This window comes from Halichoeres trimaculatus, unplaced genomic scaffold (genome assembly GCF_033239565.1).
Source record: "Halichoeres trimaculatus isolate MK-OKI-2021-1 unplaced genomic scaffold, fHalTri1.1 fHalTri1_scaffold_13, whole genome shotgun sequence".
Taxonomy (NCBI): Eukaryota; Metazoa; Chordata; class Actinopteri; order Labriformes; family Labridae; genus Halichoeres; species Halichoeres trimaculatus.
In genome coordinates, this window is record NW_027437191.1 from 35184715 (window position 1) to 35206871 (window position 22157).

At 45.0% G+C, this 22157-nt stretch overlaps 1 protein-coding gene across 1 annotated transcript in view; it reads left to right on the forward strand.

The window, feature by feature from the left end:
• LOC141801696 (protein EFR3 homolog B) overlaps positions 1 to 20410 on the forward strand; it is a 43076-nt gene extending 22666 nt beyond the window's left edge. Inside the window, exons 7-23 of the mRNA XM_074684841.1 lie at positions 5028 to 5162; positions 8002 to 8080; positions 8385 to 8520; positions 8629 to 8790; positions 8901 to 9012; positions 12941 to 12992; positions 13085 to 13257; positions 13395 to 13470; positions 15311 to 15472; positions 15560 to 15691; positions 15785 to 15852; positions 15957 to 16084; positions 16350 to 16441; positions 16529 to 16577; positions 17648 to 17754; positions 17839 to 17888; positions 17982 to 20410. Of these exons, the coding sequence (XP_074540942.1) occupies positions 5028 to 5162; positions 8002 to 8080; positions 8385 to 8520; positions 8629 to 8790; positions 8901 to 9012; positions 12941 to 12992; positions 13085 to 13257; positions 13395 to 13470; positions 15311 to 15472; positions 15560 to 15691; positions 15785 to 15852; positions 15957 to 16084; positions 16350 to 16441; positions 16529 to 16577; positions 17648 to 17754; positions 17839 to 17888; positions 17982 to 18087 (1819 nt within the window). The 3' untranslated portion in view covers positions 18088 to 20410. The remainder of the gene's footprint in view (positions 1 to 5027; positions 5163 to 8001; positions 8081 to 8384; positions 8521 to 8628; positions 8791 to 8900; positions 9013 to 12940; positions 12993 to 13084; positions 13258 to 13394; positions 13471 to 15310; positions 15473 to 15559; positions 15692 to 15784; positions 15853 to 15956; positions 16085 to 16349; positions 16442 to 16528; positions 16578 to 17647; positions 17755 to 17838; positions 17889 to 17981) is intronic.
• The last annotated feature ends 1747 nt before the right edge of the window (positions 20411 to 22157 follow it).

Here is a 22157-nt window from a genome sequence, read left to right on the forward strand (position 1 = left end):
ACTCAGATTCTCCCAGAATCCCTCACAGTCTCTACTGCACAGACTCTGGCTGCAAACTGCTTCAATGTCTGCGTCTGAGACGGAGGAATTTATCTTCAAACCCGTACAATGATAAATGTTGGAGCCACGCTGTCCTCTCTATATACAGACTATGTCTGTCTCTGTTATTGGGAAAAATACAAGTTTTTGAATAAAGTTAATCTGTTTTATGTCAGATTAATCGATTAATCTAAAAAATAGTCAGCAGATTAATCAATTATCAAAATATTTATCAGTTGCAGCCCTGGTGTCTGTACCTTTTGTTAAAGATCACGTGACTGTAAGAAATACTGTCATTAAATCCTGCCCGGGGTTTGAAGGGTTAACCCAGCCTGCAGCTCGAGCGCAGCAGTCTAACAGACCGTGCCCAAAGTGTATGGAGGCTGTGAACGGCGACGACCTTAAACGTGTCACTCCTGACTCGGCCGCACTGGCTCCAGAGCCGTCCAACGCCTCGCGCTCATCCTGCGCTCGTCCATATTCGTCCTGGCACACCTGTCCTTTATCATCACTGTCATCACTGAGAGGAGACACTGACGGCTCTGCAGCACTCGTAGGTTTGTCCACCTGCCGCAGCAGAAACAGAAACAGGGACAGAAACAGGGCGCAGGAGGAGATAAAGGAGGAACTAAAGGCAGAGCGCTCATATCGAAGGAGGAAAGCTTGGAGAGAGCCAGCAGACGTCAGAGAGATGCAGAGACTGGAGCTGAACCCCTCTCTGGCTCAAGTCCACGTTCTGACATTCACTTTGACGTCAATGCTGAGATCTGAAGGTTAGGGGGAAAGTGGGGCAGCAGAGCCGAGCTGGGATCAGGCCGTGGGCTCATGGTGGAAGAAAGAGGGACTGAAATGTGGAGGTTGTTGTAAGAAAGACGGACAGATGGACAGAGATAGACCGACACACTCCTGCAGAGAGACACACTCTGCCTGTGTGTGTGTGTGTGTGTGAGTGTGTGTGAGTGTGTGCTGCCCCTGCTGTGTGCTCCATCCCTCCTCTGCACCGAGTGGAGTCAGACATTAGCAGCACAAACCCAAAGCAGCGCGTGCAGAGTCTAATTAAACTCACAGATGGTGCATTTTCTCTGCATTAATCCCCGCGCACATGAACCGGTTCACCCAGAGACCAGCTGCAGGCACGCCGGACTCATGTGGAAACAGTGTTTCTGGGGATGCTCCAGCCCGGCGTGCTGCAGATGATTGATGGGTGGAAACGTTGTGTGGAGATGCTTGTAAACACTTCATATCCTCCCAGCGCCCTCCCTGCAGGCACGGCCTCAGCAGAAACTCTACAGGAAACGATCTCCACCTTCATTTTCTCCTCCTGGCTCTGAGCTGAATCACCAACAGCCCGGCTGTTTGATGAGGCCGACGCCAGGTCAGACCTCCGTGCTCTGAGATGAAGCTAATGCTTTTATATCCTCCAAACATTTCCCTCTAATTTTCCAATTCATCAGGCAAAATCTGCAGACGGAGGTAGTTCAGGTGACCTCGCAGTGAAGTCTCCCACACAGGCTTTTAGAGCGCTGCCTGGTCGACACGGCTCAGTGCGAGGGCTGGAGTGAGTGCTCGACCTTCCAGCTGCAGGGTTTGATCTTCAGCTACTTTTCATTTTAGCAGCACTAAATAAATTGACTTGTTCAAGCGATGAAAACTTTTTCTCTGCGTGAAACTTCTGAGGTTAAAGTAACTTAAAGTCACAAAAACAACTTTTAATTCTCTGTTCAGCAGCGTCTCACACACTGGTGTCCAGTCCTGTTGTTTCATACAGACAGACAGCGTCACTTTTTAACCTCCTTACTCACCTTTAGTCTCTGTGACATCACCCATTGGTTTCTGGGTGTTGGTTTAGGAGCCCAGTGATGGAGGAGGTGGAGTAACATCCTGCTTTCACCCTTTATGACCCACCACACCAAGTCTGTCAGAGCATATCGTTACATTTCTACAAGCTGTAGGGTCATTTTGGCATAAAACTTTAGCTCCACATCAGCGATAGGTCTCAAACTTTGATGACACGTATAGACTTGTGTCCAGATTAACTAAATAAAACACTAAAAAGTGCAATAAACAATAAAAAATGAAAATTTTGGACATATTTCTATAAAAACAAGAAATTTGTGGCTGCATTTCTCAAAAATGTGAATTAAAAGAAAACGTGATGATGTGAACAGCTGTGGTCTGGATCGTTACAAATTACCGTGTAACCCTCCAAAAATGTATTTGCATAAAGATCGATCAGTCTGTCTCGTCTGGTTTCCAATCCACCACAAATTGAAACTTCATATGTATATTACAGTGCTGGTGCTATGCTGAGCTTTTTTAACGTTGAAACCAGCCTCTAGTGGGCACTCAAGGAACTGCAGCTTGTTTCAAGTTCTGCTTTTTCAAAACCAAAGGTTGCTGCTGAGGTTTGACTTCTAATGTCAGCGTAGCAGAGGAATAGAATAGGATAGAATAGAATAGAATAGAATAGAATAGAATAGAATAGAACTTAATTGTCATTGTAACAAGTACCACGAAACTGAAGTCACAGCAGCAATCAAGAAAACCAAAGTAAGAAAGTGTATAGAAAGTGTAAAAAGCTCCATAAGAAAATCGATGCTGACAGCTTGTCCATCATTGTCCAGTCAGCCAGCCTCCACCTCCACAGGGTCCAGGACTGAGCTTCTTCAGCAGTCTGTTCAGTCTCTGTCTCCTGGATCCTGTCTGCTCACAGCAGGTGAAGCTCTTCACATGTGGCCTTGGTGTCTGCTGTTAGCTCTGTTAGCCATGTCTGTGAGTAGCATGATGCTACTCTGCCCTCTGGTATTCCCTCTGTTGCTGTTAGCACAGCTAGCTCGTCCATCTTATTGGAGATAGATCTTACGTTCCCAATAACGATGGATGGGAGGACAGGTCCATGTCGTCACTTCTTAGCTCACACCTGAGAACCAGCACGTCGTCCTCACCTCCTTCTCCTCACCTTGTGGGAAACATCTGGCCTAGCACCAGTTAGCATTGCCATGCTACAGGCTGCTAACAGCTGATTTCACATGTAAACAATGCAGCCATGGTTACATGTAGGATCTCCAGACAAACACAGGAGAAAAAGTAGTAAAAATATCACTGAAGACACAAAAAGTTTGGTGTCCATGACCAACAATAAACCAAACAAAGTAATGATCCACTCCAAATACAAAGATGACGAAAAAGAGACAAAAAAATTACAAGAAAAGAGGCCGCCATAGCCATCAGGGCGGTGCCTTGCAACCAATGACTTCAGGCCTCCTAAAGCCAAACCTGGCATCGCCGTAAAGTAACTGTCTCAAACAGGAAGTGTCAGCAGGACCCAGTGATGTGTAGATGAAGCTCTGAAGTGTAAAAGCTGTAGAGTTGTCCTGTGTTTTCATGGTAAAATGTTCTTGTTTTGCTGAATGTCTGACCAGTTAAACCAACTTTTAAACTCCAGCAAACTTTCCCCTCTGGCCCTCGTCTTTTTCATCAACCACCTCCAAAACTCCAAAGCAGCAGTTTATCTTCAGGAGAGGCTTCAGTGTCTGGCGAACACGAAGCGTCTTCCTCCTGATCAGAGGAGTCCTGTCATTGGTCGTTTTTATCCTGCTGAACATTTCATAGTGATGGATGAACCTCTTAATGACTTCAGGTCAACAGGTTGCTTCCTCTGCAGCGTTTTCCCCATTCGTCGTTTCTGTCCCGACAGTTTGAAACAAAACCTGCTGAAAAAGGAAAGAATCATCCTCTGACTCCTGCTCCTGGACTCACATCAGTTACTAATCCTGGATCAGATTTCCTCCTTTTCCACGTTTCTCTAAAGAAAGAAATGATGGAGTGTCGAGCAGGACGCTGCAGCAGAGGACGAGATGAAGGAGTCGGGCTGTTAATAAATCATGTCCTCATCGGTGGACCACCCGAGGCCAGGCGAGACCAGGACAGAGTCAGGGCGCAGGTTTTAACTATGCATGGGAACAAAGGACAGCAGGACCCCGTGTTGGTTACCACACGCTCCTGAAGACATGTTCACACTGCTTCAGAAACGTCCTCCTGTCAAAACAAAACAAGCTAATGAGCTAATGCTAAAAGGCTGGCTCTGCTGCCTGAAGACACGCTGCACAGGAGACATCAAGAGGGACCTCTGCAGAGACAAACGCCGTCTGCAGAGACAAACGCTGTCTGCAGAGACAAACGCCGTCTGTAGAGACAAACGCCGTCTGCAGAGACAAACGCTGTCTGCAGAGACAAACGCCGTCTGTAGAGACAAACGCCGTCTGCAGAGACAAACGCCGTCTGCAGAGACAAACGCTGTCTGCAGAGACAAACGCCGTCTGCAGAGACAAACGCTGTCTGCAGAGACAAACGCTGTCTGCAGAGACAAACGCTGTCTGCAGAGACAAACGCTGTCTGCAGAGACAAACGCCGTCTGTAGAGACAAACGCCGTCTGCAGAGACAAACGCCGTCTATAGAGACAAACGCCGTCTTCAAAGACAAACGCCGTCTTTAGAGACAAACGCCGTCTGCAGAGACAAACGCCGTCTGCAGAGACAAACGCCGTCTGTAGAGACAAACGCCGTCTGCAGAGACAAACGCCTTTTGTAGAGACAAACGCCGTCTTTAGAGACAAACGCCTTTTGTAGAGACAAACGCCGTCTGCAGAGACAAACGCCGTCTTCAAAGACAAACCCCGTCTGCAGAGACAAACGCCGTCTTCAAAGACAAACGCCGTCTTTAGAGACAAACGCCGTCTGTAGAGACAAACGCCGTCTGTAGAGACAAACGCCGTCTGTAGAGACAAACGCCGTCTCCAGAGGGGAAACTGATACTTTTGAAGCTGTAACAGAGTTAATATCAACTCTCTAACTCTCCTTTCTCTCTGTCTCTCCTCCTGTTTCCCCTGCTCCTCCCCTCCCACCCTCCCCCTCCCTCTCTGCGCCTCCTCCTCCCCCTCCCTCCTCTGGCTCTGTGCTGCTTCCTCACCTGCATCGCTCTGAACCAGCCGCTCCCCGTCTCCGCTGCAGGCGTCGGAGAAGGAGAAGGAGAGCCCCGTGGAGCTGACGGAGCGCTGCTTCAGGGAGCTGCTGGGACGAGCGGCGTATGGAAACATCAAGAACGCCGTCACGCCCGTGCTGATGTAAGTCTCTCTCTAACTCCTCTGTGCTCCATCCATCCAGCCTTCTCCTGTTTGTTTTTGGCTCAGCGTGCAGGGAGGACGCGTAGTGGGGCGATGTCGCAGCGTTTTTTTATCTGTCGGCTGATTACTGACAATTCAAAGAAGGTCAGAGGAAGGTTGGGGGCTTGTTGTGCAGAGATGTGATTTGTAGATTCAGTATCTGTTTGTTTCTCCTCTTATGGTGAAGTTTGAGCTTCATGTTTCTCACTGTGCTGCGGTCACAGACCTCCTGCTGCTCTAAGGTCATCTCTAACTTTCAGCCTCTCTGTGTCGTCTCTGCTTCTCTGAGTGTTTTATTTCATCTCTCAAACCCTGCGTCTGTCTGTTATATAACATATCTGACTGTGTTCACCCCGGCTGTTGTTTCTTTACCGTCTCAGCTGTGATCTCACAGCGTTCACACTAACGTGTCGGTGTTTCTCAGAGCTGCAAACATTAACACTTGCTCCTAACGGCTCCTAGGTTTTCTGTCTGTTGTGTTTCTGCTGTTTGCAGGATTCAGCTTCCTAACATCGGAGCTGGGCGTAAAGCCTGTCTGGGTTTTATTGCACAGAGGCTCTGAGCTCCAGCAGCTTCATTTTTCAGTTAGAGTTCAGATCTCCTGACGATAAAACACATCATGAATACACGTTTTTACACTAACACTGTCTCTGAAACTGCTCCAGCCAGTTAAAGTCTCTAACGCCCGTATCGATCTGTCCAAAATCCATGGGAGTGAAACTGGAGCAGCTGTTTAGCATTTCCCTGTGTTGTTTTTATCGGACTGAGCTGATTCTGATCCTTCACTCCATCGATTTCAGCTTTGTCCTTAATAACACCTTCAGTCGTTACCTGTGTGAGACAGACTCTCCTTCATCATCACTGCTCCTGTTTTTGCTAAGTCACTCTTTCCTCCCCCTCTTAGTGCTGGTATCCAATCAGATCTCTTAACGAGGTTTTCATTTTGTCTCTGTCATTTAGCATCTTTCATTAACATCGTGACGAGAGGTGTGAAAAAATATCGATAAGACAATATATCACGTTACTTTGACCTCTGACACCATCGATATTTTAACCCTTTTTATTAAAAATTTTGATAAAACAACACATTTTAGCTGACTCCTGCACCTCCAGTCCAGTAGGTGGCACCAAAGAGCTACTCCTCTCTGTTTCCCATTGGCTGTATAATAAATACAGTCTCAAAGCACATTAAACTGTTGTTTTCCCAAACTTGATGATGTGAGTTTTGTTGCTGTAGACATGTTTTCTCTCTATTCTTGGCTCAGTTGGTTTAAAATTGTTTCAAGTTTAACTTTTTGAACTGATAAAATCATGATCACGAGAGATCGAAAAAAAAAAATCTAAAATCATTTCAAAATATCAAAAGAGGTTTTTTTTTTTTTTTTTTTTTTCAAATTCTTAAAATCAGTTTTTGTTTATAAACTGGATACGGAAAAAGTTCCCACTTTTCTCCAGCAGAGGGCGACATGTTTCTCTCTGACTGACATGATGTGCATTTTATAGGAAAAAATGGCTCCTGATAAAGTCTGTGGACATTTTCATTGAACTTTTTCACACAGTCTGGTGTTAAAAAAACAACCTAAAAAACTCAAAAATTGTAAATATTGAAAAATCGCAATTTACATCGAATCGGTACCCCCAAAAATGGTAATAGATCATATCGCGAGAATACCACATCAACCCAGCCCACTAACGATTATTTTCATAATCGACTAATCCTGCGATTATTTAAATGATTAATCGATTAATCGGATGATGACACATTTTTGCACTTTCTTTTACAATTTAGCTTAAAACAGTTTTAGGTATTTTCTAAACAGCAATAAAGAAAATGAAATGCATTTTTCCTTCAGTAATATTTTATAACAGATTTCTCTTTTTGGAAGTAGAGCTGAATCTGCAGATATAACTGACCACTGACTCATTTTCAGTGCATGTGCACCTTTTTCAGCAGCCTACGGCAAGAGAGCGGGCTCATCTCCTCCCAACTAACGTACTGTAAGCTACAGTTTCAAGCACCAAAACACCCGCGATAAGTTGCTGAATGAATGTCGATTATTAAATTAGTTGCCAAATAATTAAATAAACGATTTTAATTGATTTAATCGATTAGTTGTTGCAGCCATATTAATCACAGTAACTTTTTAACAAAATATTAGATTTTTTATGAATAACATAGGTTACACCAACTGACCACGTCTCTCATCAGGTAATTTCTTTACAACATTAGTTAAATGTCACTTTAATGTCAAGTTTTTTACTTTTCTGGCTCAGTGTATGAAACTCTGCATTTGACTTTCAGTATCTTAAAAATAATAGAATAGAAAGGTAGTTTTTAATCAAATAGTTTTGATTTAATTTGTAGTTTTATTTTTGAGTTACATTGTGTGATTTAAGGTTTCAAGGATTCACAGTTTTTTATTTGCCAGTTGTTGATGGACCAACAGTCCAGACACTTTGGAAATCTTGTGCGGGTCTTTCTCAGAGTCAAAGACAAAAGACATAAAGGATATAAAGACATAAAGGATATAAAGACATAAAGGATATAAAGACATAAAGGATATAAGGACATAAAGACATAAAGACATAAAGGATATAAAGATACGTATCAAAGATTTAAATAGGGAAAATAAAAAGTTTAAAAATAGAGAATACAAACACTGATTCAGTGTTTTTACCTGAGACACACCTTCACTCTGAACAAACAAACATGGAGTCTGGATGTGTGTGTTTTTTCATCAGTGCTGCGTCATTACAGCGTCTGTTTCCTCCCCCCCTCCCCCGTCTGTCTCCCCCACAGGCACTTAGATAACCACTCTCTATGGGAGGGGAAGACCTTTGCTGTGCGCTGCTTCAAAATCATCATGTACTCCATCCAGGTGAGTGATCCAGCTCCAACAAATCCTCTGAGACCTCTTCATCAGGTTTTCCTCTCCTTCACTCCAGCAGCCAGACGTCAGCTGCTGTGTGTCACTTCCACAGTGAAGGGTTTTAATGTTTAAAATCTTTCATTGTTTTCTGTGTGAGAGCAGAAACTGAGTTTTCTTCCTTAAAGATTTCTTCCCCGTGTTGACCCTGAGACTCGTATTAGACTGAGACTGATAAACTACAGGTCAGCAGCTCTCTGTCTGACCGTCTTTGTCCTGCTTCTCACCTGTCGTCTGCTTCTCCTCCTCCTCCCAGTCCCAGCACTCTCACCTGGTGATCCAGCAGCTCCTGGGCCACCTGGACGCTAACAGCAAGAACTCAGCCACGGTGCGAGCTGGCATCGTGGAGGTGTTGCTGGAGGCAGCCGCCATCGCTGCCAGCGGCTCCGTAGGTGAGCTGAACGACAAACGCCGGCTCTGCCTGGCGTAGGAGAGGAAGCAGGAACGTGTGGCGTCAGGTTTCAGGAGTGACGCTGGTTTCTGTGGTGATGTGTACGCAGGTCCCACCGTGCTGGAGGTGTTCAACACTCTGCTGCGGCAGCTCCGCCTCAGCGTGGACTACGAGCTCACCGGCTCCTACGACGGCAGCACCAACATCGGCACCAAGATCATCAAAGCTCATGAGGAGCGGCAGCTGCAGGAGGCCGTCATCAGGACCATCGGTGAGGCCGTGGGCGCTGTGTGTGTGTGTGTGTGTGTGTGTGTGTGTGTGTGTGTGTGTGAATACTCCTCTGCTCCATCTGACGCTGAACTTCCTTTCTCTGCCTTTCAGGCTCATTTGCAAACACTCTGCCCACCTACCAGAGGTCAGAGGTCATGCTCTTCATCATGGGGAAGATCCCCGTGCCCGGCGTCCATCCAGCTCTGCCCTCGACGGGCTCAGGGTAAGTTACCCAGAAACCCCCTCATCACATGTTACTTTACACACAGTCTGTTTCATGAGCTCAGATATAGTTATTCAGTTCAGGGTGGAGGTGGATCAGGGTGGAGGTGTATCAGGGTGGAGGTGGATCAGGGTGGAGGTGGCTCAGGATGGAGGTGGATCAGGGTGGAGCTATATCAGGGTGGAGGTGGATCAGGGTGGAGGTGGATCAGGTTGTAGCTGTATCAGGGTGGAGGTGGATCAGGGTATAGGTGGATCAGGGTGGAGGTGGATCAGGGTATAGGTGGATCAGGGTGGAGGTGGATCAGGGTGGAGGTGTATCAGGGTAGAGGTGGATCAGGGTGGAGGTGGCTCAGGATGGAGGTGGATCAGGGTGGAGCTGGATCAGGGTGGAGGTGGATCAGGTTGTAGCTGTATCAGGGTGGAGGTGGATCAGGGTGGAGCTGGATCAGGTTATAGCTGTATCAGGGTGGAGGTGGATCAGGTTGTAGCTGTATCAGGGTGGAGCTGTATCAGGGTGGAGGTGTATCAGGTTGTAGGTGTATCAGGTTGTAGCTGTATCAGGGTGTAGCTGTATCAGGGTGGAGGTGTATCAGGTTGTAGCTGTATCAGGGTGTAGCTGTATAGGGTGTAGCTGTATCAGGGTGTATTTGGATCAGGGTGGAGGTGTATCAGGGTGGAGGTGGATCAGGGTGGAGGTGTATCAGGTTGTAGCTGTATCAGGGTGGAGGTGTATCAGGGTGTAGCTGTATCAGGGTGAAAGTGTATCAGGTTGTAGCTGTATCAGGGTGGAGGTGAATCAGGGTGTATTTGGATCAGGGTGTAGCTGTATAAGGGTGGAGGTGTATCAGGGTGTAGCTGTATCAGGGTGAAAGTGTATCAGGTTGTAGCTGTATCAGGGTGGAGGTGAATCAGGGTGTATTTGGATCAGGGTGTAGCTGTATAAGGGTGGAGGTGTATCAGGGTGGAGGTGTATCAGGGTGGAGCTGTATCAGGGTGTAGCTGTATCAGGGTGGAGGTGGATCAGGGTGAAGGTGTATCAGGGTGGAGCAGTATCAGGGTGGAGCTGTATCAGGGTGGAGGTGGATCAGGGTGTAGCTGTATCAGGGTGGAGCTGTATCAGGGTGGAGGTGTATCAGGGTGTATCAAGATGGAGCTGTATCAGGGTGGAGCTGTATCAGGGTGGAGGTGGAGGTGTATCAAGGTGGAGCTGTATCAGGGTGGAGGTGGATCAGGGTGGAGATGGATCAGGGTGGAGGTGTATCAGGGTGTATTTGGATCAGGGTGGAGCTGTATCAGGGTGGAGGTGGATCAGGGTGGAGATGGATCAGGGTGGAGGTGTATCAGGGTGTATTTGGATCAGGGTGGAGGTGGATCAGGGTGGAGCTGTATCAGGGTGGAGGTGTATCAGGGTGGAGCTGTATCAGGTTGTAGGTGTATCAGGTTGTAGCTGTATCAGGGTGAAGCTGTATCAGGGTGGAGGTGTATCAGGTTGTAGCTGTATCAGGGTGTAGCTGTATCAGGTTGTAGCTGTATCAGGGTGGAGGTGTATCAGGGTGTAGCTGTATCAGGGTGAAAGTGTATCAGGTTGTAGCTGTATCAGGGTGGAGGTGAATCAGGGTGTATTTGGATCAGGGTGTAGCTGTATAAGGGTGGAGGTGTATCAGGGTGGAGGTGTATCAGGGTGGAGCTGTATCAGGGTGTAGCTGTATCAGGGTGGAGGTGGATCAGGGTGAAGGTGTATCAGGGTGGAGCAGTATCAGGGTGGAGCTGTATCAGGGTGGAGGTGGATCAGGGTGTAGCTGTATCAGGGTGGAGCTGTATCAGGGTGGAGGTGTATCAGGGTGTATCAAGGTGGAGCTGTATCAGGGTGGAGCTGTATCAGGGTGGAGGTGGAGGTGTATCAAGGTGGAGCTGTATCAGGGTGGAGGTGGATCAGGGTGGAGATGGATCAGGGTGGAGGTGTATCAGGGTGTATTTGGATCAGGGTGGAGGTGTATCAGGGTGGAGGTGTATCAGGGTGGAGGTTTATCAGGGTGGAGGTGGATCAGGGTGGAGGTGGATCAGGGTGGAGCTGTATCAGGGTGGAGGTGTATCAGGGTGGAGCTGTATCAGGGTGGAGCTGTATCAGGGTGGAGGTGTATCAGGGTGGAGGTGGATCAGGGTGTATCTGTATCAGGGTGTAGCTGTATCAGGGTGTAGCTGTATCAGGGTGGAGGTGGATCAGGGTGGAGCTGTATCAGGGTGGAGGTGGATCAGGGTGTAGCTGTATCAGGGTGGAGCTGTATCAGGGTGGAGGTGTATCAGGGTGTATCAAGGTGGAGCTGTATCAGGGTGGAGCTGTATCAGGGTGGAGGTGGAGGTGTATCAAGGTGGAGCTGTATCAGGGTGGAGGTGGATCAGGGTGGAGATGGATCAGGGTGGAGGTGTATCAGGGTGTATTTGGATCAGGGTGGAGGTGTATCAGGGTGGAGGTGTATCAGGGTGGAGGTGTATCTGGGTGGAGGTGTATCAGGGTGGAGGTGGATCAGGGTGGAGGTGGATCAGGGTGGAGCTGTATCAGGGTGGAGGTGTATCAGGGTGGAGCTGTATCAGGTTGTAGGTGTATCAGGTTGTAGCTGTATCAGGGTGAAGCTGTATCAGGGTGGAGGTGTATCAGGTTGTAGCTGTATCAGGGTGTAGCTGTTTCAGGTTGTAGCTGTATCAGGGTGGAGGTGTATCAGGGTGTAGCTGTATCAGGGTGAAAGTGTATCAGGTTGTAGCTGTATCAGGGTGGAGGTGAATCAGGGTGTATTTGGATCAGGGTGTAGCTGTATAAGGGTGGAGGTGTATCAGGGTGGAGGTGTATCAGGGTGGAGCTGTATCAGGGTGTAGCTGTATCAGGGTGGAGGTGGATCAGGGTGAAGGTGTATCAGGGTGGAGCAGTATCAGGGTGGAGCTGTATCAGGGTGGAGGTGGATCAGGGTGTAGCTGTATCAGGGTGGAGCTGTATCAGGGTGGAGGTGTATCAGGGTGTATCAAGGTGGAGCTGTATCAGGGTGGAGCTGTATCAGGGTGGAGGTGGAGGTGTATCAAGGTGGAGCTGTATCAGGGTGGAGGTGGATCAGGGTGGAGATGGATCAGGGTGGAGGTGTATCAGGGTGTATTTGGATCAGGGTGGAGGTGTATCAGGGTGGAGGTGTATCAGGGTGGAGGTTTATCAGGGTGGAGGTGGATCAGGGTGGAGGTGGATCAGGGTGGAGCTGTATCAGGGTGGAGGTGTATCAGGGTGGAGCTGTATCAGGGTGGAGCTGTATCAGGGTGGAGGTGTATCAGGGTGGAGGTGGATCAGGGTGTAGCTGTATCAGGGTGTAGCTGTATCAGGGTGTAGCTGTATCAGGGTGGAGGTGGATCAGGGTGGAGCTGTATCAGGGTGGAGGTGGATCAGGGTGTAGCTGTATCAGGGTGGAGCTGTATCAGGGTGGAGGTGTATCAGGGTGTATCAAGGTGGAGCTGTATCAGGGTGGAGCTGTATCAGGGTGGAGGTGGAGGTGTATCAAGGTGGAGCTGTATCAGGGTGGAGGTGGATCAGGGTGGAGATGGATCAGGGTGGAGGTGTATCAGGGTGTATTTGGATCAGGGTGGAGGTGTATCAGGGTGGAGGTGTATCAGGGTGTATTTGGATCAGGGTGGAGGTGTATCTGGGTGGAGGTGTATCAGGGTGGAGGTGGATCAGGGTGGAGGTGGATCAGGGTGGAGCTGTATCAGGGTGGAGGTGTATCAGGGTGGAGCTGTATCAGGGTGGAGGTGTATCAGGGTGGAGGTGGATCAGGGTGTATCTGTATCAGGGTGTAGCTGTATCAGGGTGTAGCTGTATCAGGGTGGAGGTGGATCAGGGTGGAGGTGTATCAGGGTGGAGCTGTATCACTCTGTGGTTGTTGTGTCTCCAGGCCTGAAGGGACCAGGATGATCCAGGTGATGCTGCTGAAGTCTCTGGTCCAGGTGAGTGAGCTGTGGCTGTTTGTATGAAATGATGATGATGATGATTCTGTCTTCCTCAGTGACAGGAAGTGACCTTTGCCCCTCCCCCTCAGGTGACAGCAGGGTATCAGACCACCAACATGCTGACGGCTCTGCCCAGCTCCTTCCTGGAGCCGCTGCTCTCCTTCTCCCTGACGGAGGACCCAGAGGTTCGTCTGCTGGTTCTGCAGATCCTCCTCAGCCTCATCGACCGACACGAGAACACCCCCAAGTTCTCCCACATCAGGTGAGTGTGTGTGTGCACGGTGTGTGTGCACGGTGTGTGTGCACGGTGTGTGTTTTCATTTATGCACACCTGAGGCTCTGTGTGTCTCACGAACTTTAACACCTGGTGTTTACGCTCTGATCATCTTTTTTACGCAGCATCATCTCAGACATCTCTGTGCTCAAGCTCAAAGTGGACAAATGTTCCCGTCAGGACAACCTCTTCATGAAGAAGGTAAAACTTCAACTTTTACTCTGGTCTTTAAAATCAACCTCTTCATGAAGAAAGTAAAACTTTAGTATTTTCTCTGGTTTTTAAAATCAACCTCTTCATGAAGAAGGTAAAACTTCAGCTTTTACTCTGGTCTTTAAAATCAACCTCTTCATGAAGAAGGTAAAACTTCAACTTTTACTCTGGTCTTTAAAATCAACCTCTTCATGAAGAAAGTAAAACTTTAGTATTTTCTCTGGTTTTTAAATTAACCTCTTCATGAAGAAGGTAAAACTTCAGCTTTTACTCTGGTCTTTAAAATCAACCTCTTCATGAAGAAGGTAAAACTTCAACTTTTACTCTGGTCTTTAAAATCAACCTCTTCATGAAGAAGGTAAAACTTCAACTTTTACTCTGGTTTTTAAAATCAACCTCTTCATGAAGAAGGTAAAAGTTCAGCTTTTACTCTGGTCCTCAAAGATGATCTCTGCCTGTGGAGCTGATGAGACGGTCGATGTCTGACTGTGACTCTCAGGTGGAAAAACCAACATGGTGATCAGATTACTACAAGAACAAAAATACAATAACAATGAAAATACGGAATACAGAATACGTACAGGAATCAGCTCTGAACAGTGAACCCTGAGTACTGAGATCACTCTGACTGCACCAAAACTGCTTTTATTTGTTTATTCTGACTGTAGTTATTTAAGTACCCAGAGGCTTGTTAGTGTGCAGTTATAAAGACAACAGGATGGGACCAAGAACTGAGCCCTGAGGAGCCCCATGGAAAATCAGAACACATGGGTCAGTTTATACTCAGCCATAAAAACCAAACAGAAAAAGGAGCTTTTTGATTAGGAAAACTACCCTCACAGGAACTTAACGGTACCTGTGAGGTCCAGGAGATTTTGTGAGGTTGATGGAGAGCAGTGACAGTGTAACACTGCACAGCTGGACCACTAGAGGGCAGGCTGACAGCAAAGATGACTCCATAGAAGAAGATGGACAGGCTGGGAGTGTCATGTGTAATGCGACAGTTAGCCTGTTAGCATGGGTTATATGTGCTTCAGATGGTTTTATTAAATCAACACGAGAAAAGAGAGAAATGAGTGATGAAGCAAATTCAGAATATTTTAAAGACAGAGGTTGGATTTTCAGAGCTGTGGCAGAGATCGACCGGTGTTTTGGTGGAAATAGCATCCCTGCTAACTGAAGCCTTCCAGCTGGATGCTTCCCTCTCAGACAGCGTTAGCTTATCATTAGATACTCAATCTCTAAGGAGGAGATTTTGACACAAATATGTAAGAAATCTAAACTAAGCTGCAGTCCTGAGGATTTGTTTCTTGTTTCAACAGTTTTTATTTTAAACTGGAAATCCTCTGACATGTTCAGCTAAAAGTCGTCAGTTTACAGGAGCGCTCTTAAACTGTAACACAGCAGTTTGATTTAAATGTGGCTCGTCAGTGCTGGACCAATCAGAAACATTCAGCTCGACGACCATCTTCCTCATAGTTCCTGGACTTTTTAAAGCAAGGCAAGTTTATTTATATGACACATTTCAGCAACTCAAAGGTCTTTACAGAGAAAACATATTGAAAGAAAACAATCAAATCATAAAATACAATAAAACAAAATGTAAAAAAAGACAGAAGATTTAAACAGATTATCTCCTCTCCAGAAAGGCAGAACTAATTTTAGTAAATTCAGATCCTGTAGTCTAAAGTCACAAAGTTCCTCAAACAGTTCCTGGTACCTGAGAAAGTTCCTGCAGTTAAAAGTTTTCTCTGTCTTCCTTCTGACTCCTCCTGACTCCTCCTGACTCCTCCTGACTCCTCCTCCTGACTCCTGGTCCTCCTGGCAGCACGGCCAGCAGCTGTACCGACACATCTACCTGGGCTGTAAGGAGCAGAGCAGCGGGCGCCGGCACTATGAGAGCCTCTTCTCTCTGCTGGCTCTCCTCAGCGTGGAGCTGGCTAACGAGGAGGTGGTGGTGGACCTCATTCGGCTGGCGCTGGCCCTGCAGGTACTGACCCATGTCAGAGAAATGACTCAGACTCAGAGACGTTAGCTGGTTGTTTTAGCTTTAACTTTTTCATGGACTTCTTTCCAGGACCTGGCGCTGTCCACAGACGAAGCTCTCCCCGTTTATAACCGCTGTGCTGTTCACGCCCTCTCCGCCGCCTACCTCAACCTCATCTGCCAGCTCACCACGGTGCCAGCCTTCTGCCAGCACATCCACGAGGTCTGGTCCTCCCTCTGAATACATCTGTGTGTGTGAGAGTGTGTGTTTAAACCCTGAGAGCCCCTGTCTGTAAACCTCTCCTCTGACCTGCAGGTGATCGAGGTGAGGCAGAAAGAAAGTCCCTACCTGCTGCCAGAGGACGTCTTTGTTGATAACCCCAGGTGAGCCAGCTGCTTTCACTAAACCACACGACGACATGAATCTGTTTCAATCAGACGTTTGTTTTTATTTTCTGAGGTTTTTAAACGTGTCCTCCTCCTGTCAGGCTGCCGTCCTCCCTGGAGAAGGTGGAGGGGGACGTCTTGTTCCTCCAGTCTAAGATCACGGAGGTCCTGGGAGGCAGTGGTTATAACACAGACAGGCTGGCTACGCCTTACGTCCCACAGTTCACTGGTAAGAAGACAAAACTCTGCGTCTGAAGTTTAAAACTGAGTGAACACCCACGCAGCCAGTGAGTTAGGTCGTCTTTCTGAGTAAACAGTGAAAATACTCATCGACTTCCCTCTGTGTGACGACTCTGTCTGCTGCTTCACTGATCTGTGTTTGGAGTCGGGGTGGAGCTGCTCCCTGGAGCTGCTGGGGTTTAGTGTCCATCAGGAGCTGAGCTGACAGACACGCGCTGATGTTTGGGCAGAAAATAACTGTAATCTGTTTCCAGACGAGGACCGTCTGTCCAAGAGGAAGAGCATCGGGGAGACCATTTCCCTGCAGGTGGAGGTGGAGTCCAGGAACAGCCCAGAGAAGGAGGAGGTAACAAAGCAGGAAGTTGTTTCCACAGTTTAACGTCCTAAAAGGAAGTTTCACTCTTTGGTTTAACTTTCTGAATCCTGTTTGCAGCGGACCCCAGCGGAGGAGATCACCTTCGAAACCCTGAAAAATGCAATCGGTAAGTTTCCAAACTTCTCCTCTGGTTACTGCTCATGAGCAGGGGTCTGCAACCTTTACCTTCAGAAGAGACATTTCTCTTCAGCTCAGCTGGATTAAAGTTGTTCCGGAGAAACAAAATCTACTTTATCCTCACAATAAACACTAGAAAGTTATTATTACTACTATAAATTTTATACATTGTAAAAAAACTAGTGAATAATTATCTAAACAACAAAAAGTTTGAATTTATGAATATATAAAATTGTACAATTATTTTGCTTAAATTGAAAAAAAAATTGGAGATTCCTAAAATTTTGAGATTTGAAAAAGTTTCAGAAAAATTTTGGAATGTAAAAAAATGTCAACAATTTAATTTTTTAAAATTCCAGAAATTTGCAAAAATTCCAAGAACGTTTGAAAAAAAAAAAAAAAAACATCAAAATATTTTGCAATTCTAAAAAATTAAACAAAAAATTTTGCAAATTTTTTTTAATTCCTGAAGTTACCAAAAAATCCCCAAGTTTGAACTCAAAAAATTTAAAACATCAAAACATTTTGAAATTTAAAAAAAAATTGCAATTTTTTTTTAAATAGAACTTTAAGAAATTTGCAAAAATGTTATCTTTTTCAAATAAGTCTTGAATTTGATAATGTATTTTGATAATTTCACTTATCTCATCATTTTTTGTTGTTGCTAATGTCTTCCCACATATCAATCATGTATATTAATCCAGCATGTTGTCAGTTAAATGAATCCATCCACACAGAATTAAAATCTGTGTTTTCTTCCAGATTAGTCTTTTTGTAGATGTAGTTATCTTCCCAGGGCTGTAAAACTTGAGGTTAGCCACAGGTGCATGGAAAGTTGGTGGGCTGTTGATGTTGTAGGAGGTGGAAGACCCTCGGTCATGACGGTCTCCACTGTAGCTGAAACAAATAAAAAAATCTGTTTATTTTCTTTTTTGTCATGTTATCATTGCTGCATCCATCAGGTGAATTAATTTAACATAAGGAATAAACTGATGGTGCTCCAGCTGCAGATGACCACAGCGTAACTCAGAGTATTACTGTGATCATGTCTCCCTCTAGTGGACAGTGTGGGGATGGAGGAGCAGGAGCGGGAGCGGAGGAGACAGGTGGTGGAGAAGTTCCAGAAAGCTCCATTCGAGGAGATAGCTGCCCACTGCGGTGCCAGGGTGGGTGGAGAATTTATCTTTATTTAATTAATCTGAGTTAGGATTCGTTCTGTCGTCTAACGTGACTCGTCTGACTCCCTCCAGGCCACGCTGCTGCAGAGCAAACTCAATCAGATCTTTGAGATCACAATCAGGTAAGAGATGTAGTTATTAACGTTCCTCAGGAGATTTATGGATGAGTAATGATTAAAACAATAACTCTGAGATGTTTCCTCTTTCTGCTTCAGACCCCCGCCCAGCCCGTCTGGAACCATTTCATCAGGTTACGGTCAAAACCAGAGCCGGTCTGTCCCCATCTACGAGATGAAGTTCCCCGACCTCTGCGTGTACTAGACCAGAAAATACCCCCCCCCCTTTTCCCTGCAGCATCCTGCAGAGCCGCTTCAGACCTGAGACCAGGGAGAGGCTCCAGATCCATCATCCACCATCACCACACTGCAAACTGAAACCACATCAAGTGTTTCTGACTTATTTTAACTAAAAACTGTCTCGTTATTCTTCATATGAGCCACATTCCCCTGTCAGTCCAGAAAAATGTCCTGTTTAAGTTATTTAAAGCCTAAATGAGCTCTGGATCGCTTGTTACAAACAATTCAGAGCTCCTTTTGTCTTACAAAATAAAAAAAGCTTGTGATAAGACGTGTCTGGACTGCTCAGGTGAATGTGGCTCAGATTAAAGAAAGAAAGAGATTTTCTACTTAAAATAAGACAAAAACACTTGATGAGGTTTCAGTTTTTTGCAGTGCATGGATTCAACCTGAGAAACGAGCTCTGGATCAGGATCAGGCTGAAGTTTGTGGAACAACGCTGCAGAAAACAAGATTTTTGTAAATTTTCTTTCATTTGGTGTCTGTAGAGACGAAGCTTGAAATCTAAAGCTACCACTAACTGTGAGGGCAACAGTGGGTGAGGAAACTAAAATGTAATGTGTGACTTTTAAAGATCGGGGCCTGTAACTGGAACCACACATCTTTATTTTGGTCCTAGAAGGTTGCCGTACTTCCCCTAACCCCTTAACGAGGTCAAACCATCGTCAGTTTGTTTTATCGTTGTTTTTATGACTCGGCTGCTTTTTCTTTGACGCGTTTCCATCTCTCCTGTTACTCCACTGTGGAAAACAAACATTTCTTTATTTTTATTATTTTTTAACGTTGTTTTGTTTTTTCTGATTTGCCTTTTTAGCATCAGCCAAAAGTGCTTTTTGATTTCTGACGAGCAGCTGACTGCACCTCCTCCTCCTCCTCCTCGACTCCTTTTAACGTATTGCTTTGAAGCCTGTTAGGAAAGGGTTAACCGTCGATCTGTGCGCCGTCCTCCCAGCGTGAGTGTGCCTTACGGGTGACTCAAGGTAAAAAACGAAACGCACACACGGCCGCCGTCACATCCACACGTTTCCCTCCATGTTTACCAGGAACTCTAGAAGATAACTCTTTATTTTTCTCCTCCCGTATAAATGTGTACATAGAGAGAATCTATAAATCTATAAGCAGATGTACAGAGTAGGGGAAGTTTGTGTGTGTATATATTCAGCGTATAACCCTGATTCAGACTGCCACTGCACTGATCCGCTCCATCGACACGGGACACGGCTCGATGTTCAGGTGATGACACCTTCATAAAAACGTAACAAACACGTGGATTCTGACTCTGGACGGTCCGAGCGGCGTCGGCAGAAACCTGCTCCATCCTGAGTCCAGGAGGAAACACTCGTCCTGCTCGAGCTAACGCTAGCTCCTCCTCTTCCAGTTTCTTTGGCTAACCTTAGACGTGCAGCTTTGCACTCTGTTCACGCCACACCGCGCCCGGCTCATCCAGCACGCCATGACAAAGTCAAAAAGCCATTTCCTGTGCACGTACGCACACTCACGCAGGTATAGAAACAAAGTATAATGGCAATAATTTGGCACTAGCCTGGCTAACGCAGCCCACCTGTTGGTAGCAGATGCTCGAGTGTGTGTGGAGTGTGTGTGAGTGTGTGTGAGTGTGTGTGAGTGTGTGTTTCTGTGTAAAGCTGAGAGAAACGGCCCCTCCCTCCTGCTCTGCTTCTGTCTGTGCTTCGATGAATTAACGCGTCAAACCATCGTGTTGCTGTGAGGTCGTCTGTTCGTCTCTGGTCGTCGTCGTGTCGCCGTCTGCTTCGTTCCAGCTTCTCTAACGTCGGTTTCCTGTTTGCATATTTCTGTCCACACGTGTGTCCGTGTGTAACATGTTTACCGTGCTGTCAGTGAGCGTACGACTGAGTAAACGTGTTCACCGTCTGTCAGAGAGTCCTCGCCATCCTCCATGCCCCAACCCTTCAAGCGTTTACCGTTTCAGTGCGACCACCTTCACGAGGAGCGAGCGACCTGAAGCGGCGTGCTCAAACCTCCCGTGACGCCCCGTGTGCAGACCTGTAAATCCACGCGTGTGCTCGTGGTCATGGCGTAGAGTGATGTAATAGGAAGCGGCGGTGATCCAACCCTCCTCTCCTCATGACGTCTGGTTAATAGATCTGTTTACAAAGTAGTGCTGTAGGTCAACTCTTCATTCTGTGAACTTTGCACTTTACGAACTGATTACCTGGTGACAAAGGCAGCTGTACTGGGAGGAAATGCCTTATGAGTGTAAACCTGACTCTGCATGCTCGTGATGTTCGTGTGTTGTACAATAAACTTGTCTGTAACCAGAAACAGTCTGTGTCCACGTCTCTGTGTTGATCCTCAGATTCAGATGAAGAAAAGAGGAAGAGGAGGTTTAACATGAAAAGAAACATAAATAAGCTTTTTTTAACCCTTAAATTTATTTTGGTAAAAAGTAGTCGTTCGGCCGCTCGATGTTGGATCCAAAGCAGAGCCCATGAGTTAACATCATCTGATCACATTATTATCTCATTAAACACTTTAGAGACTTCCATAGTGTTCAGCAATGTGCACTTTAATGCAGATGTGTAGCTCCCTCTACATTAGCCGTCCTGCTAGCTAACTGCTACAGCTTCAGCTGTAATCATGGAGTATGAGCTACCGACTGTAGCCACTTAGCACCACTTTGCTCTGGTCGTCACTTCCTGTCTTAAAAAGAAAAGATTTTTAATCAAACCAACGCTTCATATGATTTAACACAGTGGAAAACAAAAAATTCAAATGCAGGATTTTTTCCTACTGTGGAAATGAAGCTGTTAAAAACTTTGTAAAACACTTTTACTGACTCACTTCTTCGTGACGTCTTTTGCTTTTAACACATTCCTACGTTTCTTTTATTTCAGCTGTTTCATTTTTTTAAACACCAAAAGAGTTTATCTTCTTTAATAACTTTATTAACATTTAATTTTCCTATTTTTTTTTTTTTACTCCTCTGACCTCTGGTCCTGGTGCTGGTTTCAGTGTGTGTTGATGAGTTGTGCTGATGGATTGATTTTTCAAGAACTGTTGTTGGTAAGTGCTTTGTAATTTAATGTTTTAAAAATTTCTATATAAATTAGATTATTTTTTTTATCATTATTATTATAATTTTTATAATAACTGTTATTATTATAACATTTTTATTTTATTACTATTATTATTATTATTATTACATTATTATTATTATTATTATTGTTATTATTATATAACATTATATATTTTTTAAATAATAATAATAATGATGATGATGATAATCTTACTTATTATTACTATTATTATTTTTATTATTAGTACATATAAGTATTATTATTATTATTATTATTGTTGCAATTGTTATTATTTATTTTTTAAACAATAAAATTATGATGATAGTAATAATTATTGTTATTATTATTATTATTATTATTATTATTACATTTTATTTATTACTATTATTATTATTATTATTATTATTTTTAATATTATTGTTATTATTAGATTATATTTTGTTTCTATTTTCATAATTTCACAAGATGTTTTGCACTGTTTTTTTGTACTTTTTAAGGGGAGTCTTGTTTTTTTTCTTTAGATTTTTTTAGAATAATAAATAAATATATTAATTAATTTATTAATTAATTAATACGTAAATAAAATAAATAAGAGAAAATATAAAGCTCTAAGAAGAGGAGGAGCAGTTAGTTTTAAGTGAATTAAAAATCAAAAGTTTCTGAATTTATATTCAAAAACTATTCACAAAAAAATCATGATTTGTGATTTTGTGCTGTGGCCAACTCGTCTTACCTCTTTGAAAGTTTCCTCATCCCAGGAATCATCACCTAAGTAAAATAATCTGGAGGATACCAGAGGTCTAACAAAACAGACTTTTAAAGTGCTGGACGTGAAGTGGACACAGACTGACTCAGGAAACCCTCTGACCCATGGTAACCACATGTTTTAGCTCTGTGTAAATGTAAAAATGTTTCTGACAAACTAAGTTTTTGCTCTAGGAAATCTATGTTCAGACTTCATTCATCTGAAAAAAGAAAA